This window comes from Cnephaeus nilssonii, assembly GCF_951640355.1.
Source record: "Cnephaeus nilssonii genome assembly, chromosome: 6".
Classification (NCBI taxonomy): Eukaryota; Metazoa; Chordata; class Mammalia; order Chiroptera; family Vespertilionidae; genus Cnephaeus; species Cnephaeus nilssonii.
The window spans coordinates 6,324,030-6,351,685 of NC_137077.1; the positions used below are offsets into that span (position 1 = coordinate 6,324,030).

The window sequence follows — 27,656 nt, forward strand, 5'->3', positions numbered from 1 at the left end:
AGTTTTCTCTTTAGGAGCCAGTGGGCTCAGACTTCAGGCCTCCGACCTAGTCAGGAAGCGGAGGGTGGAGGAGGGGGAGGTCCTGCCCCTCACCAACATGTCTGCCAACGCGCCGTCACAGGGACCTTCCGCCCAGCACAGACATGGCCGCGCGCCGCCGGCGAGGATTGGCTGCAGCGCACAGCCCGGCCCCCCCGGCGCCGGGAGCCTCGGCCATTGGGCGGTGATAAAAGATGGCGGCGCCGTCCCGCCTCCCTCGCGCGCCGCGCTCCCGGCGCGGGGGCGGGGCCGCAGCGCGGCCGGGGCGGCCAGGCCTTCGCTGATTGGCGGAGAGCGGCGGCTGTGGCCGGGGGCTTGTTTGCGGAAGTAAAAGGAAGTGGAAGTGCTGAGTAAGCCGAGGTGAGTGACGGGGCAGGGGAGGCGGGGCCTGGGGGCGCCCCCCCCAAACCTCCTCAGCGCCCCAGACTTCGTGGTCCTCCCCTCGCACCTTCCCCGCGTTCCCTGAGGCATGTTCTCCATTAACCCCTGTGGGACACCCGAGTACCCCCCCAGATTCCTCCCTTTGACCCCAGCGTCCTCAACTCCCATCCCGTGACCTCTCTTGTCTCCCAGGAACCCCCAGCTTTGACCGTGGGTCCCCATCAGGACCTCAGCCTGCCCATGTGTCTTCCCTCTGTCCCTAACTTCCTGAGTCAACCCCTCCTCCCTTCCCCATCTCTCAGGGGCCCCCCGCTTTCACTCTGGCCCCACTGATTATCCCCCGCTTTTTCCTAAGCGCACCCGAGTTTTCTGCCTTTGTGTATTCCCATTTCCTCCCCACTTCACCCCCATTTGTTTCCCTGCCTGCTCCCCCGCCCAGGCTCCCTCCTTCCCCATAGCCTCCTCACCCCAGAGTCTCCCAACCCCCTAAGCTTCTGTCCACCTCCTGCTCCCACAGATGACCTGGAAGCTGGTGACAGGGTGCATGTGACCCATGTGACCGTGTGACTGGGACAGGCAAGCCGTGGGCGTGGGAGAGGGAGGAGGGCATGGGGCTCAGGGAATTTTTTTTTTTTTAAATAGACTATCAAACAAATACCTTCCCTTCCCCTACGCTTCTGGATCTTTCCCTCACCTGCCTCTTACCCGCCCAACAGGATGTTAGGCAGGTTTGGTTTGGCAACACATCTGCTCCACCCTTGGGCTGAAGGCAGTGTTTTTGTTACTGTCTGTGCCTCAGAATGTTACTGGAGTTTGGAGGCTGTTTTTCATCCGAGTCTCAGTTTCCTCATCGGTGACGGGGAGGATTGTATTTCCTGCCCTCAGAAGGCTGCTGTGAGGTTCAAAGTGTGAGATAATGTAGAAAAGCAAAGCTCTGAGATCAGTGTGGTCCTGTACAAATGCATGCTTTTGCTCTTTTGTCATAGACGAGGAGGGAAAGACAAGTAGAAGGTAACACTGTCTTTTACAGAGTATTTGGCGGTATTTATTGATCATGCGCTATGAGTCAGGCTCTCTTCTATGTTAACCTTACCGCTCATTCATTCCTCATTTACTTAACAGATATTAATGGACTGTTTACTGTGTTCTAGGCTACCCTTGGTGTAGCCCATGTTATTCCCTTTTAACATAAGGAAAGCGGGCAGGCGAGTTGCCCGAGATCACACCAATTGACGTCAGTTGGAACTGGAATCTGAATACAGTACTTGGTGACACCAGAGCCCGTGAGAGTGCCCTGCGGTGTGAGGGTCCCTGCTGCTGTCCCGGTGCCCAGGGCACTTTTACTCCTCCCATGGGTCACTTTCTTCTTAGATGACAGGATCCTCAAAAGGGGATTTCCTGCTCACTCAGCAGAATGACCTTAGCAGGAGCGGGAGGAGGAGTTGAAATCGTGTGTGTGTGTGTGTGTGTGTGTGTGTGTGTGCGTGTGTGTGCGCTCACACATTGCTCTAGTGAAGGAGCACCTAATCAGCATTTAAACCTTCGTATGTGTTTTGCCTGTTTATCTTCTTTCTGGTTTATAGCCCTCTAACATATAAGTTCTAGCAGGGCAGGGATTTTGTTTTGTTCGTTCATGTATTCCCAGCAGTTAGAACTATGCCTGCCTTGTAATAGGTCTTCAATAAATCTCTGTAGAGTGAGTCATAAAGAGGCCATGCCATCAGCCCAAAGATCTCTGAGTGACTGGTGTCTCCGGCCCAGCTCCAGCAGCACTGGTCTGGTCCAGCTGAGCCGAGTGAATGGGAGAGACACCTTTTCCTTTGTGGAAAGAGCCTTTTGCTCTGACTCATATGAATGGCAGTGCGTTTGTAAGACGGGGGCCTCAGCTTTGGGAGTACAAGAGTCTGAAAGTCAGGCCTGACTCAGCCATCGCCCAGTCAGGCTTGCTCCCGAGCGAGTCTGAGGAGTACGAGCCGGGGCTCTGGGTTCCAATGGTTTCGGTTCAGATCTGGCAAGTTACATACCCTCCTGTGCCGCCGTTTCCTGGGTGTAATATGGCAGCGTGTGCCTTCTTTTATGAGTGTCTTGAGGATGAAATATGATAATTACCTACAAGATGTGGTGAGGCATCTGGTACTCAGGGGTGCTGGGTGAACGTGGCAGTGGTGTTGGGGTGTAGGTGATAGGTGCGAGCTCTTCCGCATTCGTCACTCGCTTAGGCAAGAGGGACGAGCTGGGGTCAGGGTGAACGTTTGGAGGGACGTTTTGTCTTGGAGGCAGCCTTGGAGGTCCAGAGGCTCAGATGGGAGGTGGAGATGGCATTTGACTTGACCCCCACTCTCATCTAGTCTTTCCTCACGCACCAGTTGAGCGCCTACTGTGTGCAGGCCCTCCGCCTAGTGCTGTTCAGGAGTCTAAGGAAGAAGGCATGAGTCCAGCTGCAGGCAGCACCTCCCATCTCCTCTCCCTGGGCATCGGTTTCCCGTATTCCCCCAATTGCACTTCCCCGCTTGAACGGGCATTTGTGAGCTTCAAGGCAGCCAGCAGAAAGAATTCCCTGCCAGCCGGAAAGCATGGTGGCTGTGGGGACATGCGCTCACGTGCCGAGGTGCACGAAGGGAGTCCACAGTGGCCAGGGGGCCGGTGCTCGGATCAGACCCCGTGTTCTCAGCCCGTCCTGCCAAGGTGGACTGGGGGAGCCATCGGCTGCACAGGAGGGTGTCGCTGTCCCGTGGCCATTGCTCCGATCATGGGACATCCTGTCGTAAGCAGTGGCTCAGGAGGCCTGATTTCCAGCGGGAGCAGTTCTGCGTGTGTTCCCAGGGTCCCCACGTGGCCAGTCCCGTGAGGTCAGCTTCCTGGCCTGGCTGCCTGAGGATCCTGTTACGCACCTCCCAGCGGCCATCCTGCCCTCTGGCCAGGCTTCTCCAAGAAGGAGGCAGAGGCTGTGAGAGTTTCCCCCTTGGAGTGAGAGCTCAGCTGGTGTCTGTAAAGCTGAGCTTTCCAGACCCAAGCGCACTGAGTGATCACTCCTGGGGCCCAGCAGGAGCCCCGTCAAGGTTTCCCTGGTGCAGGGTCAGGGTCGAGCGCCCCTGAGCCTTTCTTGGAGATGCTGCAGCTCCGAGTGGGTGGGGAGTAGGGTGTGTGTTCCGTTACCACCTGCGGGAGTTGGATGGAGCGCCTCAGAGGTGCGGCCTGTGGGCCTCCAGCTGGCTCATTCACTAGTTCTCCCTCGTTCATTCACCAGACACGTTAGGTGCTTGGCTAAATCACTACTTGCTAGGTGCTTTGATAAACAAATAATAAGGGGGCAGGTGGCAGCACAAACCCACAGATACACCCCCATAATTGCAGGGTAAGGACGGCAGTGTGTGTGCGCTGGGCGGTGGGGTACAGAGGCAGGAGCAGGGGCACCGGGGGCTGAGAGCAGGGGAGACACAGGGCATGGTTCTTAGAAGAGGTGGCACATGAGCCCCGCCTTGAAGGACAAGAGGGATAAGAGGGATTATTCATTTGTCTAACAGTCCTTTTTGAGAGCACCCTCTGAGACGGAAGATAGGTGTGGGGCGGGGGGTGGGGGAGGGAGGGTGCAGCGACACAGGCCCGAGTGACATGCTCCGGGAGGCTGCGGTGGGCAGCGTGGCTGGAGCTGCAGTGCAAGCAGCGGGCTGGAGGGCGGGCCGGGCCAGCCCATGCCGATGCTCACATCCTTTCTCTGGAGGGTGATGGGGAGCCCCTCACAGGGGTCTGATTTGCACAGAGGGGTGTAAGCTGGTGGGTGGACCAGGCCCTCAGGGTGCGTATGTACAGAAAGGGCTGTGGGGAAGCTGGGAGGGAGTGTGGCAGGAGGGGCAGATCCAGGGCCCTGAGGGTTCCCAGGGTGCAGCTGGGCCTTGAAGGAGGAGCAGAGGCTCTGGCAGGAATTGGGGGTGGGGTGGGGGGGAGGGGCATTCCAGGAGGGACAGGCCGGGAGGTGTCCCTTCACTCTGGGAGAGCTGTTTCACCACGAGCTCCCCATCCTCTGCCACACCGATGGAGCCCACTTCGCAGGGTGGCGGTGGTCAAGGCTGGCATGGCCGGTGCTGGACAAACGGTGCCGTGGTGACCAGTATCCACGCTGACAGCAGCAGGAGCCCCTCCTCTGTGCCTCCTGGACTAGTGACGATGCTCCTTCCAGATGGGCTCCAGTCCCCAGGCTTTCCCACACGTTCTCTGGGCTCCGTCTGCTGGGAGGACCTCTACCCCGTCCCCAACTTCAGGGTACAGCTCAAGAGCCACCTCCTCTAGCCGTTCTTCCCGACACTGTCCCCGCAAGGGACTGTGTACTTGTTTAGACAGGGACTGGGCATGGGGACCCCTGTGACTACTCACTTTGTGAACCCCTTCCAGGAAGTTCACCCAAGATTCTACCTGTTGGTTCCAGTCGCCTCTGATCCCAGTGAGGGCTTTTTGTTTGTTTTTCTGGTGGACATCAACACGTGCTTCTTAAATTGCTCTTTGAACACCCACAATTTAAGGCCTCTCGGGGCCTCAGTTTCTTTATCTCAGAAATGGGGATAATATTGCTTGTCCTTCCTGCCTTACAATTCCTCCAGGGACGCCTCACCCCAGCAGCCACTGTCGTTCTTCCCTGAAGGACCTGAGCAGGCAAGCTGGGCCTGTGCCAGGGGGCAGGGGAGCAACACTGAGAACAGGCCAAAACAGCCAGCCACACTCCAGGGGACGCAAAACCCCCGCCTGGCGGCTGCCTGGAGTGGAATCAGAACTGTTGCCATCACTGTCACCACGAAGCTCTTGTTCGTGTCGTACCCTCGTGGCGTTTGGGGGCTGCTTGCAGCAGCTTCCGGTGCCCAGCAGGGTACGGCCCTGTCAGGTGACCTGGCCCCACCCAGGTGCAGAGAGCAAGCCCAGGTGAGGATGAGAACAGTTGTCAGCAAGTGAAAGCAAATGCTGACACCATGGGGAGGTCAAAGGGCAAGCAGCTGTGAGAGCGAGAGGAAGAGAGGGGTGACAAGGCTGTGCAGGGGAGCGGTGGCTGGGAGGGACCTTACAGGTTGGGAACGGCAGCCGGCTCCCCGGCCCAGCGTCGTCCTCCTGCAGCTGCGCTGGAAAAACCCCTGAGTCTGAGGTCAGAGGCGGTGGGGGCGGAGGGAGGCGGGAGGGGGTGACAGGAGCGTGCTGAGCCGGGACGCAGGCCTGCGCTGTCCATGCCACACTCGCCACTTTCCCTGCTGGCCTGTTATGATTGTTCCAGGATGTGGCGCGGTGGTTTTCATTTCCTCTCTTCCACCTCGTGATAACAACGGCCACTGTGTGTGCCCGGCGTGTCCTGGCCACTGTCCCCACATTGTGTCATTCCATCCTCTTGCCCAGCCGGAGGCGGGAGGAGGGCAGGTGTGTCCTTTCAGCGGTCAGGCTGCTGTCTGTGGGAGGCACCCCTCACGGCAGGACCCGGAGGGCGTGTCTCCTCTTGGGCGGGGTACCTTCCTTCATCTGGCTGGACCCCTTAACCTGCGAGGGCTCCCTGCTGATGCTCCTGGCTTCCCCATTCCTGTGAGCACCATTCCCAGGGCAGCCAGCCCGCCCCCTGGAAGCCTCCTGCCACCTCCCTAAGCCACGCCTGGCCCCCACGGGCCCCATCTCCCCTATACTCCCACTTGCTTTTTCAAAATGGAATTTATTGGGGCGACATTGGTTCACAAAACCACAGAGGTGTCTATTGTACAGCTCAACAAAACACACCGCGTCGTGCGCCCATCGCCCAAAGCAAAGTCTCTTCCATCCCCATCTGTCCCCCCTTTGCAACCTCTACCTACTCCCATCCCCGTTTCCCTCCGGCTACCACCACACCTACGGTACTTTTCTTTAAAAAATGGAATAATTTCCCATACCATTTGGAAAATAGGGAAAAGAAAAAAATTGCCCATAAAACCTATACTCTTCTCTACCCTTAGTATTTTGGTATGTTTTCTATCAGTCTATTTCTCTCTTTTTTTGCTGTGCATAATTTTTACTCCATTAAATTACGTAAATTATGTTTTAACAAATGTCCTGTGGGCCAAGCTTAGCGCTAGGGGTGAGTGTACAGAGGGGAGCACCTGCCTTTAAGGAGCTCCGACTCCAGAGCCCGCCCTTCTAGCCGTGTGACCTTGGGCGTGTCACTTTACCTCTCTGTTCTTTGATCTCCTCAAGTGTGAAATGAGGACTACAGTGGTAACAATTGTGTAGGTGGGGGTGCCCACGCGCTGGCTAATAGGTGTAAGCTCTTGGCACAGGCCCGCGGCGAGGCCCATGAGTGTCTGGTGTGAGTCGTAGAAGGAATTGTGCAGGAGGATCAAAGGCGAGGAAGGACATTTCAGATAGACAGGAAAGGAGGTGTGAAACAGCATTGCTTTCTGGAATTGTGCGTGGTTTGGAGCTGATGGTGGGACTCCAGGGGAGAGGCTGCAGCGGGTGGGAGGCAGGGGTGGGGAGGGGCTCTGCAGGCTGTGCTTGTGGCCCATGAACAGCACGGGTGCGTCATGGACTCGATGCCGCTGAGCCTGTCACAGAAGGCCACGTGCTTGTCCCGCGTTGGTGGCGAGGCTGGGATCTGAACGCAGTTTTGCTCCAGAGCTGAGCTGTGTGCTCAGTGCACCTGCCTCCTGTGGTTTTGTGAGAATGACGTGAGACTGACGTGACGTCTTTAGCTTCGGGCCTACTCCCTAGTAAGTGCTCAGTAAACGCCTCTGATGTAATTATTATTGACTCGTATTCTCAGTTTAGATAATTAAATGAGGCCTTTTGTTGTTCCTGTTGTCCCTAAAGTTGATTTTCTCCTCAGCACACAGCCAGGGTGTGACTAGTGTCCACTCGCCTGCCCACACCTCCACCCTCTGTCCTCGGGTCTGACACACCCTTTTGGCAGGTGTGTGCCGCACAGAGACAGGGTGGTCTCTGGCTCATTGTCACCTGACTTTGGTGACACTCACTCAGGAAGGCAGTGTGCTTTCTGGGGACCCAGGAAATAGCAAGACATCTAATTCAGTCATCCATGCCCGGCCAGCATGGCTCAGTGATTGAGCGTCAGTCTATGAACCAGGAGGTCAGGGTTCAATTCCCAGTCAGGGCACATGCCCGGGTTGTGGGCTCGATCCCCTGTGGGGGGCGTGCAGGAGGCAGCCGATCAATGATTCTCTCTCATCATTGATGTTCCTATCTCTCTCCCCCTCTCCCTTCTTCTCTGAAATTGATAAAAATATATTTTAAAAAATACAATCATTCTATCATCCAAACAGGATAATTTAATAGCAGAAACTGTGACCCCATGAACATGAAACGTAAAACGTCCATCCAAATAGGTGGTCACTTTTTCCGAGTCTGTTCATTCCTCTTCATTTTCGGGAGCTCGGTTTTGTGGTCCCTCCGAGCTCCTTGGGAAACCAGGGCGGCAGGTGTTAAAGGTGTCAGACACGGACTTACCGTTCCCTCCCCTGGGAGTGTGAGTCCCCCTGGTCCTGTGGTTTCTGGTAGAGCGGGGACACTGGTTTGTTTGTGGAATTGAAAGGACCCTGCCAAGCTCTTCGAGTACCAAAAAGTTGACTCTCCCCCTCCCCCACGTAAGGAGAGCCGCTCCATTGGCCCAGGGCAGGGCCGCCCGTGTGTGCATTCCTTGGATCCGCACGGCTCCATATCACAGATGAGCAAACTGAGTCTCTGTGGGACACTGGGTCCGGTCGCCTGTGCCGGTGGCAGCTCTGTTACTCCCACAAGGCCTCTTCCCTCCCACCCAGTGCCATTCTCTCTCCCTTCCTTGTCAGCTCCCTCCAGGCCCAGAATCAGGGGGACCACACTGGTGGGGAGCCACCTGGGCAGGAAACTGCTGTCCTTGGTGAGGTGGGCCTGGGAGACTGAGCCCCGCTAACCAGAGACCCCGTTTTCTTCCAGACGGAGGGGGAAGGCAGCAGGGTCCCCCCACCGGCCCCGCAGAAGATGCAGTTCTTCGGCCGCCTGGTTAACACCCTCAGCAGCGTCACCAGCTTGTTCTCTAACCCGTTCCGGGTGAAGGAGGTGTCTCTGGCCGACTACTCCTCGAGTGGCCGGATTCGGGAGGAAGGGCAGCTGATTCTGTTCCACCACGTTCCCAGTCGCACGTGGGACTGCGTCCTGGTCAACCCCAGGAACTCACAGAGCGCCTTCCGGTGGGTGAGCTCTGCTGTGGCACACACATCTTTCCTTTGACTCTCCCAGGACCCTGGCTTTGGGTCTACATCTGAGGGGTCAGGAGAGGGCTGGGAGAGGGAGCTGCTCTTCAGCGGAGGGAGGGGCTTCCTAGACTCCATCAGGGTCCCTGGAGCAGGGGCATGGGGGGCAGAAGACTGGGCTGTTCCCTGCCGTGGGGCTTGACCCATGCAGACAGAGAGGCTAGGTCGGGTAAGGCCCAGGGGTCACCTGCAGCCCTGGGTCTTCAAAGGCATGACAGTCTCCAGGGGCTGGCCTAGTTTTGTTCAGGAGAGCTTGTAAGAGGTAGATAGCTGTCACTTCTCAGGGCACACTGGGTCGGCCACTAGAAGGGAGGGGTCAGAAGCCAGCTGCAGGGCTATTAGGAAAAGGGGAGAGGAGTGGCCAATGGCCTAAAATGCACGGTCCAGAGGAGCGTGGGTTCCTGCAGGCTGGCACTGAGTTGGCTCGTACCAACAGCCCCCTTTCTGTTTATTTATTCCTCTCGCCACCCCGTCCTCCATCCATCCAGTCACCGTGCTCCGAGCACCTCGTGTCTCTGGAGGTGACAAAACGCGCTCTGTGCTTCCAAGGAACGCGCAATCCTTGGGGGAGGCCACCTGCAGACCAGGCAATACTACGTGAGGGGCCCACAGAACAGGGGGACACAAGGAGGCACCACTTCCTGGTGGGCTCCTCTGTGTGGGAGAATGAGTAGGAGTGTGTCAGGCAGAACAGAATGGAAAAGGTTGTTCCAGACGTGGGAGGCACGGAGGGGGGACCTGCAGGCAGAAGGCTCTGGCCGGATCCTAGGTGCACCCAGCGCCTTGGTGAGAAGGGAACCTCGGGGTCATTCTGAGTAAGCAGGCGTGGCAGCAAGAGTCTCAGGAAGTGGCAGCTGGGGGTCAAGGTCCAGCCGCCAGGAGAAGAGCAAGGCAAGGTATCGGCCCCAGTCAATGAGGTGAGAATTCAGGGCCTGGCTCCACGGGGAAACTGAGGCAGAGGCACCCTAGTGGGCGGGTGGGCAAGAATACAGCTCAGTGGCCAGTTCAGACATAGTTTAAACAAAGCAGGACTAGTCGGAGCTCTGGCTGCCCTTCCCCAGGCCTGCAGCTGAGGGCTGCTGTTCCGGGAAGCACAGCTGACCAGGGCATTGTGTCCACTCCTTGGAGGGCCACTCATCCTTACTTTTTTTTTTTTTTTATCCTCACCTGAGGATATGTTTTTATTGATTTTAGAGAGAGAGGGAGAGACGACAATGTGAGAGAAACACTGATCTGTTGCCTCCCATACACGCCCCGATCAGGAGTCGAACTCGCAACCTTTTGGTGATGGGATGACACTCCAACCAACTGAGCCACCGGGCCAGGGCCATCCTTGCTTTTGAGGTGCCCTGCCCCGGGGGCTCCACACTCTCCACGTGCAAATCATCACTGCGTCCTGTGAGTTGTAAGTTTCCATTGACAGGATTCCAGCTTTGCCTGGGGAAGCTTGAGCCCCGCTCTGGGCAGACTTCCATCTCGCAGGTTAAACCCTTTACCAGCAGTTTATTAACTACACCTGTACTGGTGCACCTTCTCGCCAACATACTTGCACATACGGTGCATTAGCGCCTCCTCCAGCGACCTGTGGAGGGAAACGAGGAAGCAGCGTCTCCTTGTGTGGGTGAGAACACCGAGGCTCAGGAATGAGCAGGGATGCTCCAGGTGGCACAGGAAGCAGCGAAGAAGCCGAATCTTTGTGTCATCCAGTTCCGAATCCATTTCTCTTCGTGTGCGGCTGTTCCCATGTGTTCAGGCAGCACAAAGAGCAGTAGTGGGTGGGGTTTCAAGCTAAGCTCATATCTCTTCTTGGAATTCCTGACATTCCTCACTTGGCTCTGGCGGCTGTTTTTGTTCTCCTCTCTTAACCTGCTCCCATCCCAGCATTTCCGTGTCAGCAAAGGGCATCACCATCCATCGACATGGTTGCGCAATCCAGACACCCAGGGGTGATCCTGATTCCTCCGCCTCCCACAGCCCCAGGTCTGGGTCCTTAACAAATTCTGTTGGCTTTCCTCCCACGTATATCCTGAGTCTGCTTCTCTGTCAGTTACACTTAGGTCGGGCTTGAGTGACAGGAAGCCCAACATGGTAGTGGGGAAACAGGATAGAATTTCCGTTTTCTCCTCAGTGACAGCCATGGCAGAAAGGGCTGGTGTGGCAGCCCTGCCCCTCAAAGTCCTCAGCGGCCCAGGCTCCTGCTGTCTTGTTGCTCCACCACGTGTGGCTTCCATTCTCTAGATCAGGGGTCCTCAAACTTTTTAAACAGGGGGCCAGTTCACTGTCCCTCAGACCGTTGGAGGGCCGGACTATAGTTTTAAAAAAAACTATGAACAAATTCCTATGCACACTGCACATATCTTATTTTGAAGTAAAAAAACAAAACGGCAAAAACACCCGCATGTGGCCCGCGGGCCGTAGTTTGAGGACGCCTGCTCTAGATCACCGCATGGCCCAGATGGCCACGTTAGATCAGCTGTCACAGCCGCCTTTGCAGCCAGCAGGAAGGCGGAAGGGCACTCTCTTTAGGAACGCTTCTTGGAAAGTTGCACACATGCCTTCCACCTAAATGCCTTTGGCCAGGAATTAGTCACAAGGAGGCTGCATTCCAGTCACATTCTAATCCAGAATCAGGGTCCTGTTACTCTCCATTTTGCTGCTGGTCTCTTTTCAGGCCATGGGGGTTGTGTACCTGGACTCCTTGCTCCCTGCCTCCTGGGATGTTGCTCTGTCTGCGTCTTTTTAAAAAAATATATTTTTTTTATTGATTTCAGAGAGGAAGAGAAGGGAGACAGAGATAGAAACATCAGTGATGAGAATTGGCTGCCCCCCACTGGGGTTCAAGCCCACAACCTGAGCACGTGCCCTGACCGGGAATCGAACTGTGACCTCCTGGTTCATTGATTGATGCTTAACCACTGAGCTGTGCTGGCCGGGCGCTCTGTCTGCAGTCTTGCTCTCCTCTCAGAATCATCTTAGAGGGCAAATCTGATTACCCACACCCCTGATTGACTCTTCAAGGGCTGCCATGTCCTTAGCATATCAGCTGATGAGCATGGTGTGAAAGGGCCCCTCCTAGGGCCTTGCCTCTCCCTCTGGTCCCATCTCTGGCTTCCCTGTGCTCCTGGCCTTTGCCCAGACTCTTACCTCTGCCTAGAACACTCGCCCGTCTTTGCTGCCCGCACTCCTCCTTGCCCTTCCCTGGCTTTCAGGCTAGAGTAGGTGCTGCTGCTGTGTCCCACTGGAATCCATCCCTGCGCCCAGTGGACTGCCTGCCTGGGGACCACAGACCCTGAGTGGGTAGAGGCTGGATCTATCGTATTCATCCTGGCCTGACTCCCTAACACATGTCAGGTTTGTGAGATGAGTGTGAAATATTCATCCAGCTTTAACAGTATTCATCACGGGCCACTGTGTGCCAGGTCCTTTGTCAGGGCTGGAGGGGGTGAGCTGGGAAGCGTGAGTGGATGGTCGGAGAGTGGGGTGCTGGAGCGGAGGTTCTTATGAAGAGTTGCTGACATGTCAGTGCCGGGCCTGGGGTGTGCCTGGGAGTGAGGGCCTCCCCCCTGCTCTGACACCCTGCGGTGTGTAGAGAGAAGGCTCAGTACAGCAGACACCCTTTTCAGGGGCTGAGACTCGGTCCTTTGTAAAATTTATTTTATTTTTTAAACTTTTTAAAAAAATTGGTTTCTGAGAGGAAGGGAGGAGGAGATAGAAACATCAATGATGAGAATCATCAATCGTCTGCCTCCTGCACACCCCCTACTGGGCATAGAGCCCGCAACCAGAATCAAACCTTACTTTGGTTCCTGGGCTGATGCTCGATCACTGAGCCACACCCTGCTGGATGAGCCTCTGTTCTTCACAGGTCTCCTCCTTTACTTGCCGGGGGGCGGGGGGGGGGGGGGGGGGCGGGGCTTTGAACTGCAGGAAGGTGTGAGAGAGAGATGTCAGAGTCCTGCTTCCAGCCTGGCCCAGGTGGAGGTGTTCCTGCAGTCCTGTAGCTGCTAGTAGCTGGCAGACATAGCTTTAGGATGATGAAGGGAATTAGGGTCTTGGGAGTCCCCAGGTTTTGTTGCCTAAGGCTTGTGAGTCCCACAACCCCCCTGCTGGCTGGAGAGATTGGACCCTGGCTGCTGCAGGTGGCAGCAGCTGCAATAATGGTGTCTGTGGTTTATTAGCGCGTCCCATGTGAGAGGACTCGGCTCAGTGTTAACCCCCTCCATCCTCACAGCAGTCCCAGCGGTGGGGGTTATGACGCTGTCTTACAGAGGAGGGAACGCAGCTCAGAGAAGTTAAGTAACCTGCCCAAGGTCACCTAGCTGGTCAGCAGCAAAATGGGATTCAGACCCAGGCACTCTGCCTCCAGAGCCCACTTCCTCCTTTCCTTTCACCAGAGCCACCTGGCAGGGTGGCGAACTGGGCGGGGCTCAGCTCACCTGGGCCCATCCTGGGCCCCGGCCTGACATATGGTCCAGGGCCCTGGCTCTTCTGCTGTGAGCCCCGGGCGGTCACTGGTCGCATTGCTGTGTACGTTGTGATAACGTCCACACTTGTGTTCCTGGTACGAATTAATCATTGACTGCTGACATTGACTGTGGCATATGCTATTTGCTGAGACCTGCCCGCCCTCACCGGCATCCCAGCAGAATCAGGCCTCTCACTTCAAGGCGTGTGCGACACGTGACCTCCGCTTCGCAGGAGGGGGCTGACCCTCGGGCCCGCTGCACTTCTGCGCCTGGACTTGGCTGTGCAGCTGCCTGTCAGAAACCTCCTCCCGTCCCTTCCGTGGACTCTACTTCTTACTGCTTCGACGCCATGGCCATCCTCACAATCACACCTTGCACGTGCTCTCCGCTTTCCTGTTGCTCTCTCTCTCCATTATGCTTGCTGGGCACAACCCCGACAGGCGTTCATTCCCGTTCTCTCCACCATGGCTGAAGGAACACCCCTTCCACACCCACTGGTCCCACCTCAAGTCATGACATTAGCTCCAAGTGCCCTGCCATCCTGTTGGCAGCCCTGCATTTCTCGGGGTCATCCCTGTCCGGCTCTCCTGGACGGCATGCCTGTCCTCTCCTCTACCTCCAGCCCCTCCTCATGCTCACCTCCCGGATGGCCTGGCATCTGTCTCACTGAGGAAATAAGCACCCAGAAGAGAAGTGACATAAGCTCCCTATACCGCGTCTACCCAGTCTGCACCCCTGTGCTGGGCCTTCCTTGTTTGTTCTGGCTGGACATGCATCACTCATGGGTCTCATTGAAGCCACCCCCATCATCTTTCCTCTCCTACACAGTTCCCCCTCTTTCCTGGGTATTTTCCATTGCCATACAAATGCGCTTTAAAGAACCTCTTTCTCGACTCTACTTTCCCCACAGGCACTTCCTGTACATATTTATGAGACATACTGTCCCATAATTTTCCTTTTAAGAAATACTCTAATCAGTTTTTGGTGTCAGCTTTATGCTAGACTTATACAAAGAGTTGATAAGTAATCCTCCCATTTTCTGAAAATTGTTTAAGACTGATATTTCTTTTTTTAAATGTCTAGAAGAATTCATGAGTGAAGCCATCTGAGCTTGGAGTTTTTGTGGGAAGTTTTAAAAATATAGTATGTATTCAATTTCTTTTGTATATTTTTATTGATTTCAGAGAGGAAGGGAGAGGGAGAGAGAGATTGAAACATCAGTGATGAGAGAGAATCATCCATTGGCTGCCTCCTGCACATCCCCTGCTGGGATTGAGCCCACAATCTGGGCCCTTGACTGGAATCGAACCTGGGACCCTTCCGTCCTCAGGCTGACACTCTATCCACTTAAGTCAAAACGGCTAGGACTGTATTCAATTTCTTTAACAGATATAGATTTTCCCTTTCTCTTTACCAGATTTTCTCTTTCTTCTTGTGTCAGTTTTGCTATGCTGTGTTTTCAAGAAATTTGTCCACTTTAAGTTGTCAAATTCATTGGCATAAAGTTGTTCATAATATCCTGTTTCTTTTTAATATCTGAAGGCTCTGAAGAGATGGTACTTTGTATTTTCTCTATTTCTTGTTCAGATTTGTTACAGGTTTGTTGCTTTTTTAAAAAAATATTTTTTTTTATTGATTTCAGAGAAGAAGGGAGAAGGAAAGAGAAATAGGAATATCATTGATGAGAGAGAACTACTGATTGGCTGACTCCTGCACGTGCCAAACTGGGGATTGAGGCTGCAACCTGGGCATGTGCCCTGACCAGGAATCGAACCATGACCTCCTGGTTTTAGGCTGATGCTCAACCACTGAGCCACACTGGCTGGGCTAGTTTTACCTTTTAATCATGCAGCGCGTAGTTGTAGGAGTCTGACTTTCCCCCCCACTTACCATAATGCTTTTGCAATTCATGCTTGTTTTCTAATTATTCCATTCCCCCTCTCAGTTAGCTTGGAAGTTATACACTCTATTATCTTTTCGTGATAACTGTTAAGAGACACTTCTCTATGGGTGTCTTGTGTTTCTGCACATCTTGTGAACAGAGACCTGGTTACCTTTGCTCGGGCTATCTGTACAAGGATGTCTGCAGGGAACAGCCTTGGAAGGCAGAGAGAGGGTCTCTCTCCAGAGCAGAGGGCCGGCTTGCCTGCTCTCCTGTGTAATAAAGACAGTATCTTCCTCCAGAGCAAAGCTTAAACAGATTTGCTTATTGACAATTACAGAAGATTCAAGTTCCCTGCACTCAGGGTTTCTCTCCTCTGATGCAACATGAGCAGGTGTCACCTGACCCTCTTCATGTCACCCTGTGGGAACTGGATCCCAGGGAATTGGCACAAATGCTGATACTCTGGCTACTGCTGTTGCTGTGAGTAATAAATTGCCCTTTGTCTTTGATCCAGGAATCTTGTGTCTCCTGCCAGCATCCATGAAACTGTGTCAGGCTAACTTGTTAGTTTGCAACTAGGGCAAAATCTGAAACCTTCCACAGTTCTTGATAGAGCCCTAGAGATTGTAACACACATCCTTGGGCTTACTGAAGTATAATTGGTACTCTAGAATCTTCCAGAACAATAAATGGGCCTTGGAACCCTTTAACTGCATTTATCCCCCTCCAGGCTTCTATGCCATGTACTTTTTTTTTCTTATTAATACTTTTATTTTAAGCACAATAAGACATTATATTGTCAATATTCATTTAGATTTGCCTATAAATATACCATTTCATTTTTTTTTCAGCATCTTTATTGTTGATCATTCACCTGGGATAAGGTTCCTTCTACTTCATGAAAATAATTTTATATTTCCTTTTGTTTAGGTCTGCTAATGACAGTGTCTCTCTCTCTGACTAGTGAAATGTTTTTGTTTTTTGGCGTTTTTAAAAATATTTTTATTGATTTCAGAGAGGAAGGGAGAGTGGGAAAGAGATAGAAACAATGATGAGGATCACTGATTGGCTGCCTCCTGCACACCTCACACTGGGGATTGAGCCTGCTATCCGGGCATGTGCCCTGACAGGGAATTGAACCGTGACCTCCTGGTTCATAGGTCAACGCTCAACCCCTGAGCCAAGCCGGCCAGGCTGACTAGTGAAATGTTTTAATTTCAACTTCATACTTGTAGGTTCTGTGTTCGTCTGCTTTCTGGCCATAGAATTCTCTTCGGTGTTTATTTTCTTACAGCTCTTTCAGGATGTCGTTCCATTGTCTCTGGCTTCCATTGTTGAGAAGCCAGCTCTCAGTGTACTGGTTGTCCTTTGAAGATGACCTTCTTCTCTGCTATTTTTAATATTTCCTCTTCGCATTTTGTTTTCAGCAGTTGTAGTAGGGTACATGTGTCAGTTATTGCTATGTTACAGTATGTTCACCAATATATGTCATTCTCCGGTATTGCTATGTAACAAACTACTCCAAAATGTAGTGGTTGAAAACAGTCTCAATTATTTAGCTCACAAATCTGTAATTTGAGTGGAGCTCAGTGGGAAAGGCTCAGTTCTAGTCTACACAGCACCAGCTGGGGTGGCTTGACTGCAAGATCCACGGTTAAAATGGCTCACTCACAGTTGGCCAAGTTGGTACTGGCTGTTGGCTGGGAGCTCATCCAGGGCCGAGGGTCCAGGACCTACAGTCACCTCCATGGGTGCTCAGCTTCCCTAGGGCATGATGGCTGGATCCCAAGAGAAAAGAGGTAGAAGCTTCCAGTCCCTTAAGGCTTGGTCCAGAAACTAGGACAGTACCACTTCCGCCATATTCTAGTAGTAAAGCAGTTACAGAGCCAGATTAAAGCGTAAAGAGACAAATTCCCTCCCAGTGGGAGGAGTGTCGAAGAATTTTGATCCATGTTCTAAACCTCTGCAAAGTCCTTAAGTGTAGACTTCTTCTTCTTCTCTTTCTCCTTCTTCCCCTTCCCCTTCTTCTGCTTCTTTTTGGTGGAGGGGGGCTCAGAAGGTATTTTAAATCAGTGTTTTTCATCAATTTTGGAAAGTTCACAGTTGTTAACTCTTCACATATGGCTTCTGTCCAATTCTCTCTCTCTTCTGTTTTTGTGGCTCTACTTATAATGTATGTTAGATCTTCTTACTATATATTCTATATCTTTTATCTACTTTCCTATATTTTCCCATCTTCTGTCTTCTCCATGCTTTATTCTGTTCAATCTTTTCTAGTTCCTATTCACTAATTTTATCTCAGCATTGTCTAATTTGCTATTATAACTAGCCATTTTCTTCATTTTGACAATTGCATTTAAAAAATTTTGTAATTTCCACTTGGTTTTTTTTTTTTTTTATATAGTTTAAAGTTCTTGGCCAAAATTGTAAGTCTTCTATTTTATCCTCTTGAATATTGTCCCAGTTGTTTTAAAGTCTGTATAAGATAACTTTAATATTTGCAGCCTTTCGCGTATAGATCTGTTTCTGTTGGTTTTCTTTTCTATTGTCGTATCTCCTCGGGGGCCTGGCGAGTTCTGATTGTGCCGGACTTTGGATGCGCAACAATGCGTGTAGGAGTAATCTGAAGCCTAGTTTGATGTTTCCTTTATGTGTGTATCTCCCAGGTACCTGGCAGCACGCTCACTGGGGACCGCCTCAGTCCAGTTTCTGGAACGAGTTATTTGAGGCTGAGCCAGCCTGCCCTTGTGAAGGCTTTCCTAGGGTGAAAGCTTTCAGGACCCAGATTAAAGAGGTGGTCACCAGGGCTCTGCCTGCAGACCCTGGCCTCCAGTCCCTGTCCCCGGAGCCTGTGAGGTTGTTGATGCTGCCGCGTGTCCCTCCAGCCTCTCAAGTAGCAGCAGCCTAATCAGCAGGCTCACGTCCTGGGTTTCCATAATCCCTGCCCGCCCAGCAGTTCTTCACTGTCTGACTAGGTATCCAGCGCCTCACGCAGATGCTTTGTATGTTTTGTCTGGCGTTTCTGGTTGTCCCCAGCCGGTGACCTGGTTCACATTACCTCTGCTACTAACGGAAGTGGAAGTCCTCAGAGAGACCCCATTTTCTTTTGGGCCATCTCTGCCAGCATTGAAGAGCCGATTACATTTGCCCGTTAGGAGCCTTTAGTTGCACCATCTGTGGAAAACGCCACATTGTCTGTCTCCAGCTCCTCACATCCCATTCGTTCTTAAACCCATGCTAGTGAGGCTTTGGTTCCCACACTCTTGTCAAGGTCACTCGTGCCTCAGTAATGCCAAACCCAGTGACCAATCCCAGTTGTCATTATACCTGACACCACAGCAGAATTTGACGTGGAGCACTCCAACATTGAGAGGTTGGTGAGATGAAGCGAAAACCAGCCACGGAGAATGAGGAGTGGCCTTTCCATACCCCCCTTTCCTACTTTGTTTTTCTATAGCACTTAAAAAAAATACACACACACACACACACACACACACACACACACATAAATACATATACATATATATATATATTGCTTTCAGAGAATATATAGGAAGGGAGAGGGAGAGAGGGATAGAAACATCAATGATGAGAGAATCATTGATTGGCTGCCTCCTGCACACCCCACACTGGGGATGGAGCACACAACCCAGGCATGTGCCCTGACTGGGAATCGAACCCGTGACCTCTTGGTTCATAGGTCAGCACTCAACCACTGAACCACACCGGCCTATGGCACTTTTTACCACACAGTCTGTTTCTCATACTTCCTTATTTTGATTTCACCTTGCTCATTCTGTTGACCTCCCCCATGAGAATGGGGGCTCTGGCAGGGCAGGGCTGTTGTCTGTTTTGTTCCCTCATTTACCCTCCATTTAGGACAGGGTCGAGCACAGGTCAGCTGTCAGTAGGTATTTGCTAAGCGATCGCTCTCCCTGGGAAAGAAGAGCTGGCGCTGCCGAGCCCCCTCTCTGGCTCCACCCCGGCTGGGCCCTGGCTGGCTGCGGGGCTTGTGCAGGTGTGTGGGAAACACCTGGTGTGCTGACAGCCCTGGTCAGAACTTCAAGCCACCGTCATGGACGGTAATTACTTCAGCTGTTAAAGTGTTTTTACGTTACTGTCTCGGCTGATCCTCACAGCACCTCGGTGAGGTAGGTGGGGCAGGTGCAATTAGTCTCGTTTCTGAGAGGGCTCAGAGAGGAACGGACTTATTTTAGGATAACAGCAGACCTGGGATTCAAACTCTACTCTTTAAAAATGAACAAAATTTTCCCCAGCTGGAGTGGCTCAGTTGCTTTAGCCTCGGTCGCCCTGCATTCCAAAAGGTCACTGGTTCAATCAATTCCAGGTCAGGGCACATGCCTGGGTTGTGGGTTTGATCCCCAGACAGGAGCCCAGGGAAAAGAACTGATCCATGTTTCTCTCCGCCCCCCGGCCCCGCCCGCCTTCCTCTCTCTAAGCATGTCCTCAGGTGACATATATATACACACACTGAGTGGCCAGATTATTATGATCTCTGAACGCATAATAATCTTCCCACTCAGTGTGTATGTGTGTGTGAGTGTATGTGTGTGTGTGTGTGTGTGTGTGTGTGTGTATTAGAGGCCCGGTGCATGAATTCGTGCATGGTCCAGCCAGCCTGGCCAGGGGGAGGGGACATGGGCGGTTGGCCGGCCTGCCTGCTGGTCGAACTCCTGGTCGAGGGGACAATTTGCATATTAGCCTTTTATTATATAGGATATACACTGAGTGGCCAGATTATTATGCGTTCAGAGATCATAATAATCTGGCCACTCAGTGTATATTCTTTTTAATGAACAAAACATTTTTCCTGATTGTAAAAATAATTTCAACTCATTGTACAGAAATGGATAAAGAAGAACGTTTAAGTTGTTATGCTATCACACACATTCTGACATTTCCTTTCAGTCTTTTAAATACAGTTTATATCACGTATCATACAAAATTTGTATCCTGCTTTTAAATTTAACATTATAAAGTGACTTTTCCCTGTTCTTTAAATATCTGACTTTCTCGGCTGCGTAACGTTCCACCACATAGATGCACACGATTTATATAACATTCTATTGCTGGACATTTGGGTTAAACAACATGTTGACTTCCCACGGTGTGGGAGGGGCTGGGCGTGGAGGCTGGGGCTGTCAGACGTGACAGTCAAATTAGAAAGCGGGTAAAATAAAATCTAAAAAGCACCACATGATGGTACTTAAAAAAAGAGAGAGAAGGAAATATTTTCAAATAAAATAAAGTCCCAACTCCATTTAGGGGTGTGTGGGGTCGGCAGAGTCCGGCTGCAGCGGGTCAGTGTGCACCGGGAGGCAGCCAGTGTCCTGATGGTGAGGACCCACAGCTCCTGATTCCCGAGGCGGGTGGGCCGGGCATCCTCCGGCTCATTTCTGTCTCCCTCCTCGGTCCTGGCTCCGCAGACTCTTCCAGCTGGAGACGGAGGCCGAGGCCCTGGTGACCTTCCAGCAGTATTCCTCCCTGCTGCCGCCCTTCTATGAGAGCTCCGCCCACATCCTGCAGGTGGAGGTCCTGCAGCAGCTGACCGACCTCATCCGCAGCCACCCCAGCTGGTCGGTGGCCCACCTGGCGGTGGAGCTGGGCATCCGAGAGTGCTTCCATCACAGCCGCATCATCAGGTGGGCGGGGCCTTGCCGGGCGGGCAGCAGGGCTGGACCCTTGGGATGTGTGGCAGATGGGGCCTCAGGGAATCTCCATCCTGCCTCCGTTCTCCGTAAACTCAAAGGTTGCCCAGAACCTTTGACTTAAAAGGGCAGCGTTGCCTCTGGGTTAGAGCCTAGAGGTGCTGGCTACAGTCAGAGGGGAAACGTGACATTTCTGGAGCATCTACCGGGTGCAGACCCATGGTGGCTGTTTTATACCCGCCATGAACTTGAACTTCCCCAACCCCCCAGGAGGCGTTGTCATCCAGTGGGAGGTTATGTGGCCTGTGCAGGTCGCTCAGCTGGAGGCGCTGCGGGGGCTTCAGGTCCTGGTGGCTCCTTCCACGGGTCTGGTGGCTGCCCCTCCCGGAGCTGGACCGCTGACCCACACCCACTCAGCCAGATGTGTGTCACGGTCACAGTCCTGTCCTGAGGTGGCCACACCGCCTTGGCTCAGCTCACAGCTCCTGGCTGCCCTGGCCAGGTGACAGGCCTGTTCTTGACCATCATGGTGTTCAATCTCGCAAGCCGGGCCGTTTCCTAGGGCAGGCACGGCAGGGACTGATGTTACTTTTTGTAAATAAAGCTATTGAAGCCCAGGAGGTTAAGGGAATTGCCCATCGTTAGTGAGATTTCTGTCTTCTGCGGCCCTTTTTATTTATTTATTTAATTTAAAATTTTTTTTAATGTTTTCTTCCTTTATTGTTGGAAGTATTACAGCTGTCCCCTTTGTATGTTTGGCTCTTTCCCATTGACCCCCTCCACCCCGCGCCCACCCCTCCCAGGCCTTCATCACTCTATTGTCTGTGTCCATATATGCATATAAGTACCCCGGGTAAGCGTCCCTTTTAAAAAAAATCTTCACCAGAGGATATGTTTATTGGAGGGGGGAGGGCATCTATCTGTTGCCTCCTATACCCACCCCGACTGGGGCATTTTATGTACAGGACGACATTGCAACCGACTGAGCCACCTGGCCCAGGCCTGCAGCCCTTTCTGTGCCACCCCACTGCCCACTGCAGGCTGGTGTGGCCTGGGCACATCTCCTACACAGGTGTGCAACTGCACTAAAAACGATACAAGTCCCATGAGATACAAGTAAGTCGTGACTGAGCCTGCGTTTGAACCGGCCAGCTGGAGCGTGGCCTGAGTGCTCCTGAGCGCCTAGCCCGCTTCCCTCTTCTGCACTGGGTTTCTCAGTGCCCTGCCCACCTCGTGCCACGTCCACTCACCTGCCTGCCCACCCCCCCCCCCCCCACAGCTGTGCCAACAGCACGGAGAGTAAGGAGGGCTGCACACCGCTGCACCTGGCCTGCCGCAAGGGGGATGCGGAGATCCTGGTGGAGCTGGTGCAGTACTGCCATGCCCAGGTGGACGTCACCGACAACAACGGGGAGACCGCCTTCCACTACGCCGTCCAGGGTAACAATTCCCAGGTGCTGCAGGTGAGCAGCGGCGGGGACAGGGTGACCAGGCGCTGTGCCCTCAGCTGTCTTTGGGTCCTTGCACTCAGATGTCACGCTGGACCTCTCCCGGTCCCTCTGTGGTCCTTAAGGCCCGAGCTCCATCCACTCTTCCCTCCTTCGCTTGTCAAGGAGACCCGGCCTTCGCCTCCTTGCTCTGACAATCTGGGGAAGCCCTCCAACCCAGCAGGCAGACTCCACTGGCAGTCCAGCCGGTGGGTTTAGTTCAGCAGCTCCCGAGCGCCTCCGGAGAGCCGGACCCCTACGCGGAGGCACTCGTGGTCCTGGGGGACCCAAACTTTGTTGTTGATGTTAATCCTCACCCGAGGATATTTTTTCCATTGATTTTTAAAGAGAGTGGAAGGGAGGAAGGGGGAGAGAAATATCGATGTGAGAGAGAAACATCGATTGGTTGCCTCCTGCGTGTGCCCCTAGGGAGGCTGGGGATTGAGCCTGCAACCCAGGTACGTGCCCTTGACAGGGAACCGAACCCGAGACCCTGCCCTGACGGGCTGCCTCTCTGACCACTGGGCACGCCCGCCAGGGCCCGAGCTTAACTTTTTACAGGAATTCAAAACAAACACAACTAAATTCCATCGGGCTCCTCCAGGCATTTGCGCCAGAGGCATTCCCGTTGAATTTTCCATGAGCTGCGCAGAGAGATAAAAATAAAAATTCTGAGCGAGTAGATCCAGTGACGTAATTGAGAGGCTACTTCAGATATAAGGCAGAGAAGACAGACTAGTGGGCAGTATTTTATTGCCTAGGATTAGGAGATTCTTCTGAAGATTATATCCTTGTCTCTGCCTTGGCATCAGAATGGAACTACATTATTCCAGAAAATGTGGATCCATCCCTAATGATTAGTGCTCTCGGGGAGGGAATTGCACACCACTGTGGCATCCACCCTCACCAAGAACTGCTGTGTGCCCAGCACGGGGCCACACATGTCCTGCCTCGGGGCAGGGGCAGGGTACTCTTACCAGCGGTCACGCGCAGCTGTACCTGTCCTTTATCACGTGCTCATCTGCTGCCTGCCCTGTGCTGGGTGTTGTGTGTGTTCTAGCGAATTCTCAGAATACCCTCAGTGCGGAAGGGTCATGCCCCCACTCCTTGCTAAAGAAACAGGGTTGGTGACTTTCAAGTTTGCCCAGGGAGGGCCACTGGGCTGTGAGTGGCAGGGCTGGCCCTCTAGGCGGGCCATCCTGCCGAGTCCCCAGGCTGCTGATATGCCCAGCTGGTCATCCGGGCACACAGGATCATAATTAACCTCAGAGGGACAGCATTCAGCCCAAGGAGGAAATAAAAGCCTCCCGGAGTGCCTTTTAATACTGATATTTGTTTAAATATATTTTTGTTGATTTCAGAGAGGAAGGGAGAGGGAGAGAGAGATAGAAACATCCATGATGAGAGAGAATCATGGATCAGTTGCCTCCTGCAGGCCCCCCACTGGGGATCGAGCCCACAACCCGGGCATATGCCCTTGACCAGAATCGAACTGGGACCTTTCAGTTCGCAGGCCGACGCTTTATCCACTGAGCCAAACCTGCTCGGACCTGATATTTTTAGAATATGTTTTTATTGATTTCAGAGAGAAGGGAGAGGGGGAGAGAGAGACAGAAACATCATTGATGAGAGAGAATCATTGATGGGCTGCTTCCTGCACACCCCACACTGGGGATCGCTCGGGCTTGTGCCCCGACCGGGAATGGAACTGTGACCTCCTGGTTCATAGGTCAACGCTCAACCAGTGAGCCACACCGGCCGGGCAATACTGATTTTTTTTAAATTGAAAAATATCCGCACACAGCAAAAAAAAAATGCAAGCAGGACAGAAAAGCTAGAAACACTGCCCCTCCCTCTCAGACCCAGTGCCCATCCCTAGATATGACCACATTTTCAGTTTTTTTATTCGGAAATTGGCATCCATGCCACAGGCATGCCAGACCCACACCCCAGGTTCAGTCAGCTCCCGTTCCCCTCCAAGGCCCCCTTCTCTGCTGCTTCTCTCTCAGTTCTTCGACATGTTCTCCTGAAGTCCAGCTTCCCTCACCCTCGTCCCCAGGGAGACGCAGCGGGTGCGCGGGGAGGGACGCGCAGGGGCTCCTCCGTGTCGGGCTGCAGCCCACGCCGCTGTTGTGCTGGCAGCTCCTAGGGAAGAGCGCGTCGGCCGGCCTGAACCAGGCGAACAACCAGGGCCTGACCCCGCTGCACCTGGCCTGCCAGATGGGGAAGCCGGAGATGGTCCACGTGCTGCTGCTGTGCAACGCTCGCTGCAACGTCATGGGGCCCCGCGGCTACCCCATCCACACGGCCATGAAGTTCTCCCAGAAGGGGTAAGCCCTCCCTTCCCCCCACCCCCTCCCCACCCCCGCCTCGTGGTGCTGGGCCTCACCTCCCTCCTGAGATGCGCATCAGATTCTGGCGCCCAGGGCTGGCCTGGCACGAACCAATGTGTAGTGGTGAATCTCAGCCCACAAACCCCACTGTGCAAAGAATGAAACATAACATTGCCCTCTAATGCACCTTAATGTCTGACCGTGAACCTCCCTTTGCCAAACTAGAGATACACCTCTGATCTTTTCTGGGGGTCCCCTTTCCAGCTTCCCCAGGGGTGGTCCAGTGCTAGAATCTCATGCAGCCCCAAGACTCGGAGGGGCCCACGGCCTGGGTCCTCTTCCCCCCAAGCTGACCAGCCTCATCTGAACCCCCCTTGCTGCAGTGCTCACGGCTTCTGGGGCCGACTCAAGGCCCAGGCATGGTTGTCAGGGTGGCCCAGGGCCCATCTGCCTAGAAGCATCCGTCCCTCCGGGTGGATGGCACGGTGGCGTCACAGGTCCCAGCCCGTGTCTCAGGGAGCTCTAGAACATTCTCATTTCTTCCCTTCTCCCCGACCTGGGAGCCCTGGTCTCAGGAAATTCTTCTCACGTGGGGGTTGTGTGTGTGTGTGTGTGTGTGTGTGTGTGTGTGTGTGGAGGGGGTGAGGCGGGGCATGGATAAAAGAGATGACTATCTCAAAATATTCCCTAGCAGGTACAATATCTAGAATGAATGAATGAATGAATGGATGAATGAATGAATGAATGAGTCGGTCAGTCCCTCAGACCCAGGCCCCAAGCAGGACTGTGCCCTACAAAGATGGATAAGAGAACAGCCCCGGGACAGGAGACAGAAGTCACCCAGGACCTCCCAGTGCTGAGTGCCAGGCAGGCAGCGGGAAAAGGGCGCATGACGGGCCACGCTCAGGCTGGGGGACAGGCACTCTAGGCCTTCCTCAGGGTTCCCCTTCCTCTGGGCACCTGGCTGGCCCCCTGGGCATTGCCCTCCCCTTGAAGGTCTGGCCCACACTCGGACAAACCCTCCTTTCCCTTATTCTCCTGAGCACAGCCACGAGCTAGAACTTGAAGAAAGACTTGACCAAGGGGCTGGAGGCAGTACCAGCGCTCTCACCCCCAGGAGTCAGGTTGCGACCCGAATGGATCCAGCGATGGTCGGGCTCGCCTGCACCTGAGGGCTGGCACGGTGGCCCTGCTCCTGCAGGCTCCGGTCACCTGCTCCGTCCATGTCCCTTCAGAACCCTGGTGTCCAGGTGGCTGCCTCCTCAGATAACCTTCAGCCGCGTTCCCTCTCGGCCACACCCAGGCCTCCCTGTGGGCCGCTCAGATCAAAGAGGACCATTGCCTGCAGGATGACGCCCGTCGTCTCGTGCCCTGGGTGTGCCCACAGCCATGCTCCTCGGGCCCCGTGGGGACACCCTCCGCTGCCGCGTGGTGGCCGCGCAGCTGCGCCCTGAGAACCACAGGCGGTGGCGTTCCTGAGGGTGGTTCATCCCAGCTCCCACCCAGGAGCCCCTCTGGTGTGTGCTGGCCTTCCCGGGCCCTGGTTTCACTTAGAGAACATCTTCAAGGGTCAGGACCCGAATCTCCTTCCACTTTCAGGCAGGATAGTGCTCCGTCGGACAGACACACTTGCTTTCCATTCATCTGTCGGTGGACACCTGCGTTGCTTCCACCTTTTGGCTGCTGTGAATAGGGCCGCAGTAAACATACTGTTCGAGCCCCTGAGTTCAGTTCCTTTAGCTATAAACCTAGGGGTGGAGAGCCGCTGGGCTCTTACCCACCCTGCCTGCTGCTTCCTGCAGGGTGCAGTCACTGCAGGAGACTAACAGTGGGGGGTCAGGGATGGGGGAGCAGTGCTGTGTGCCAGGCACAGAACCAGGTGCTGAGATATCCTGTCTCCTCTCACTCCTGCCCAGTCCTGTAAGAACGGTTTCCATGTGGCCGGTGGACTCAGTCTCCTTCCAGAGGTCACCAGTGGGGAAGCTGGGGCTTGTCCTCAAGCCTGACTGACCCTAAAGCCAACACCAGTGAGAGTGATCATGGCTGATTGGAGTTATCAGGGAAGGCTTCCTGGAGGAAGGGGCTTGAGCTGTGCCTGGAAGGGCTCATGATACCCTAGATATTCCATGGTATTCACGCTGGTTGGTTTTGTTGCAACTTTACTTGCAGAAACTCTCCCTAACCAGCAGATGAAGCCCCCGTGACCTCTTCTGGCACCAGGCTTCCCCCGGCCTTCCTCACTGTCTCAGGCTCCTCTCTCCCCAGGTGTGCTGAAATGATCATCAGCATGGACAGCAGCCAGGTCCATAGCAAAGACCCACGCTATGGAGCCAGCCCCCTCCACTGGGCCAAGAAAGCAGAGGTAGGTTGCTCTGGGGGAGAGGTGGGCAGGGCCAGTTCCCTGAGCCTGGTTCCTGCGGGGACCCTGAGGATGGCACTTGGGAGGTTGATCTCGCGGTGGGCGCCCAGGCAGAGAGGACCAAGGAGATGACATCCTGGCGTTGCTCCAGTGCTCACTGGCACGGTGACTGTCCCTCTGCGGCTTTCTCCTGTCTGCACTGGAGGCCCCATGTCCTGCCTCTGGAGGTGTGACGTCAGCAAGGTATCGCGGGAGAAAAATCCTTATAAATTGTCAAGTGCCTCATAAACAGAAGGTCGAGGTTGTTGGCGTGGCTGCCGCTGGCTCCCGCGGCCTCTCCTCTGAGGCCTCTCCCTAGGCCACACTCTGTCCCCCTGGGAGGAGGGGGTCTCTGGTCTCATCTCCGGGAAGCACCGCTCGGCAGGGCACTGGGTGGCCCGAGGCCATGGCCGCTCCTGGCTGCGACGGGCCGGGAGGGAGGAGGTCCACACTTTCAGGGTCCTGTCTTCATGCCAGGAGCTAGCCACCAAGCCAGGGGCTTCCGTGTACGTTTGTCATTGGTCGTTACCACGCTCTGTGAGGTAGGGACTTGCGTCTTACAACAAGAGAAAGCTGAGGTGCAGAGGGGTGCAGTGACCACCCAAGCTCAGATAACTGGGGTGAGCGGGGCTGCTCAAGCCTATTGGGCTTCGAAGTCCAGGCTCCTCCCCACGGCCCAGGCTCCTCGGGGCTGCGGGGTGAGCAATGGTGTGTGTGGCCACGTCCCGAGGAGGGAGCCCACCTTTGCAGGGTCC

General features: G+C 54.0%; 1 protein-coding gene across 4 annotated transcripts in view; it reads left to right on the forward strand.

The window, feature by feature from the left end:
• Positions 1 to 272: 272 nt before the first annotated feature.
• Positions 273 to 27,656, forward strand: part of PLA2G6 (phospholipase A2 group VI) — a 44,500-nt gene continuing 17,116 nt past the window's right edge. For 2 of the 4 annotated variants that reach the window (XM_079773863.1, XM_079773864.1), the window contains exons 1-6: positions 273 to 399; positions 8,347 to 8,600; positions 20,462 to 20,677; positions 21,963 to 22,146; positions 24,313 to 24,500; positions 26,769 to 26,865. In XM_079773863.1, the coding sequence (XP_079629989.1) occupies positions 8,392 to 8,600; positions 20,462 to 20,677; positions 21,963 to 22,146; positions 24,313 to 24,500; positions 26,769 to 26,865 (894 nt within the window). In that variant the 5' untranslated portion in view covers positions 273 to 399; positions 8,347 to 8,391. Of the gene's footprint in view, positions 400 to 721; positions 997 to 5,439; positions 5,549 to 8,346; positions 8,601 to 20,461; positions 20,678 to 21,962; positions 22,147 to 24,312; positions 24,501 to 26,768; positions 26,866 to 27,656 lie in introns of those variants that run through there. The other 2 variants (XM_079773862.1, XM_079773865.1) reach the window with 2 other exon arrangements.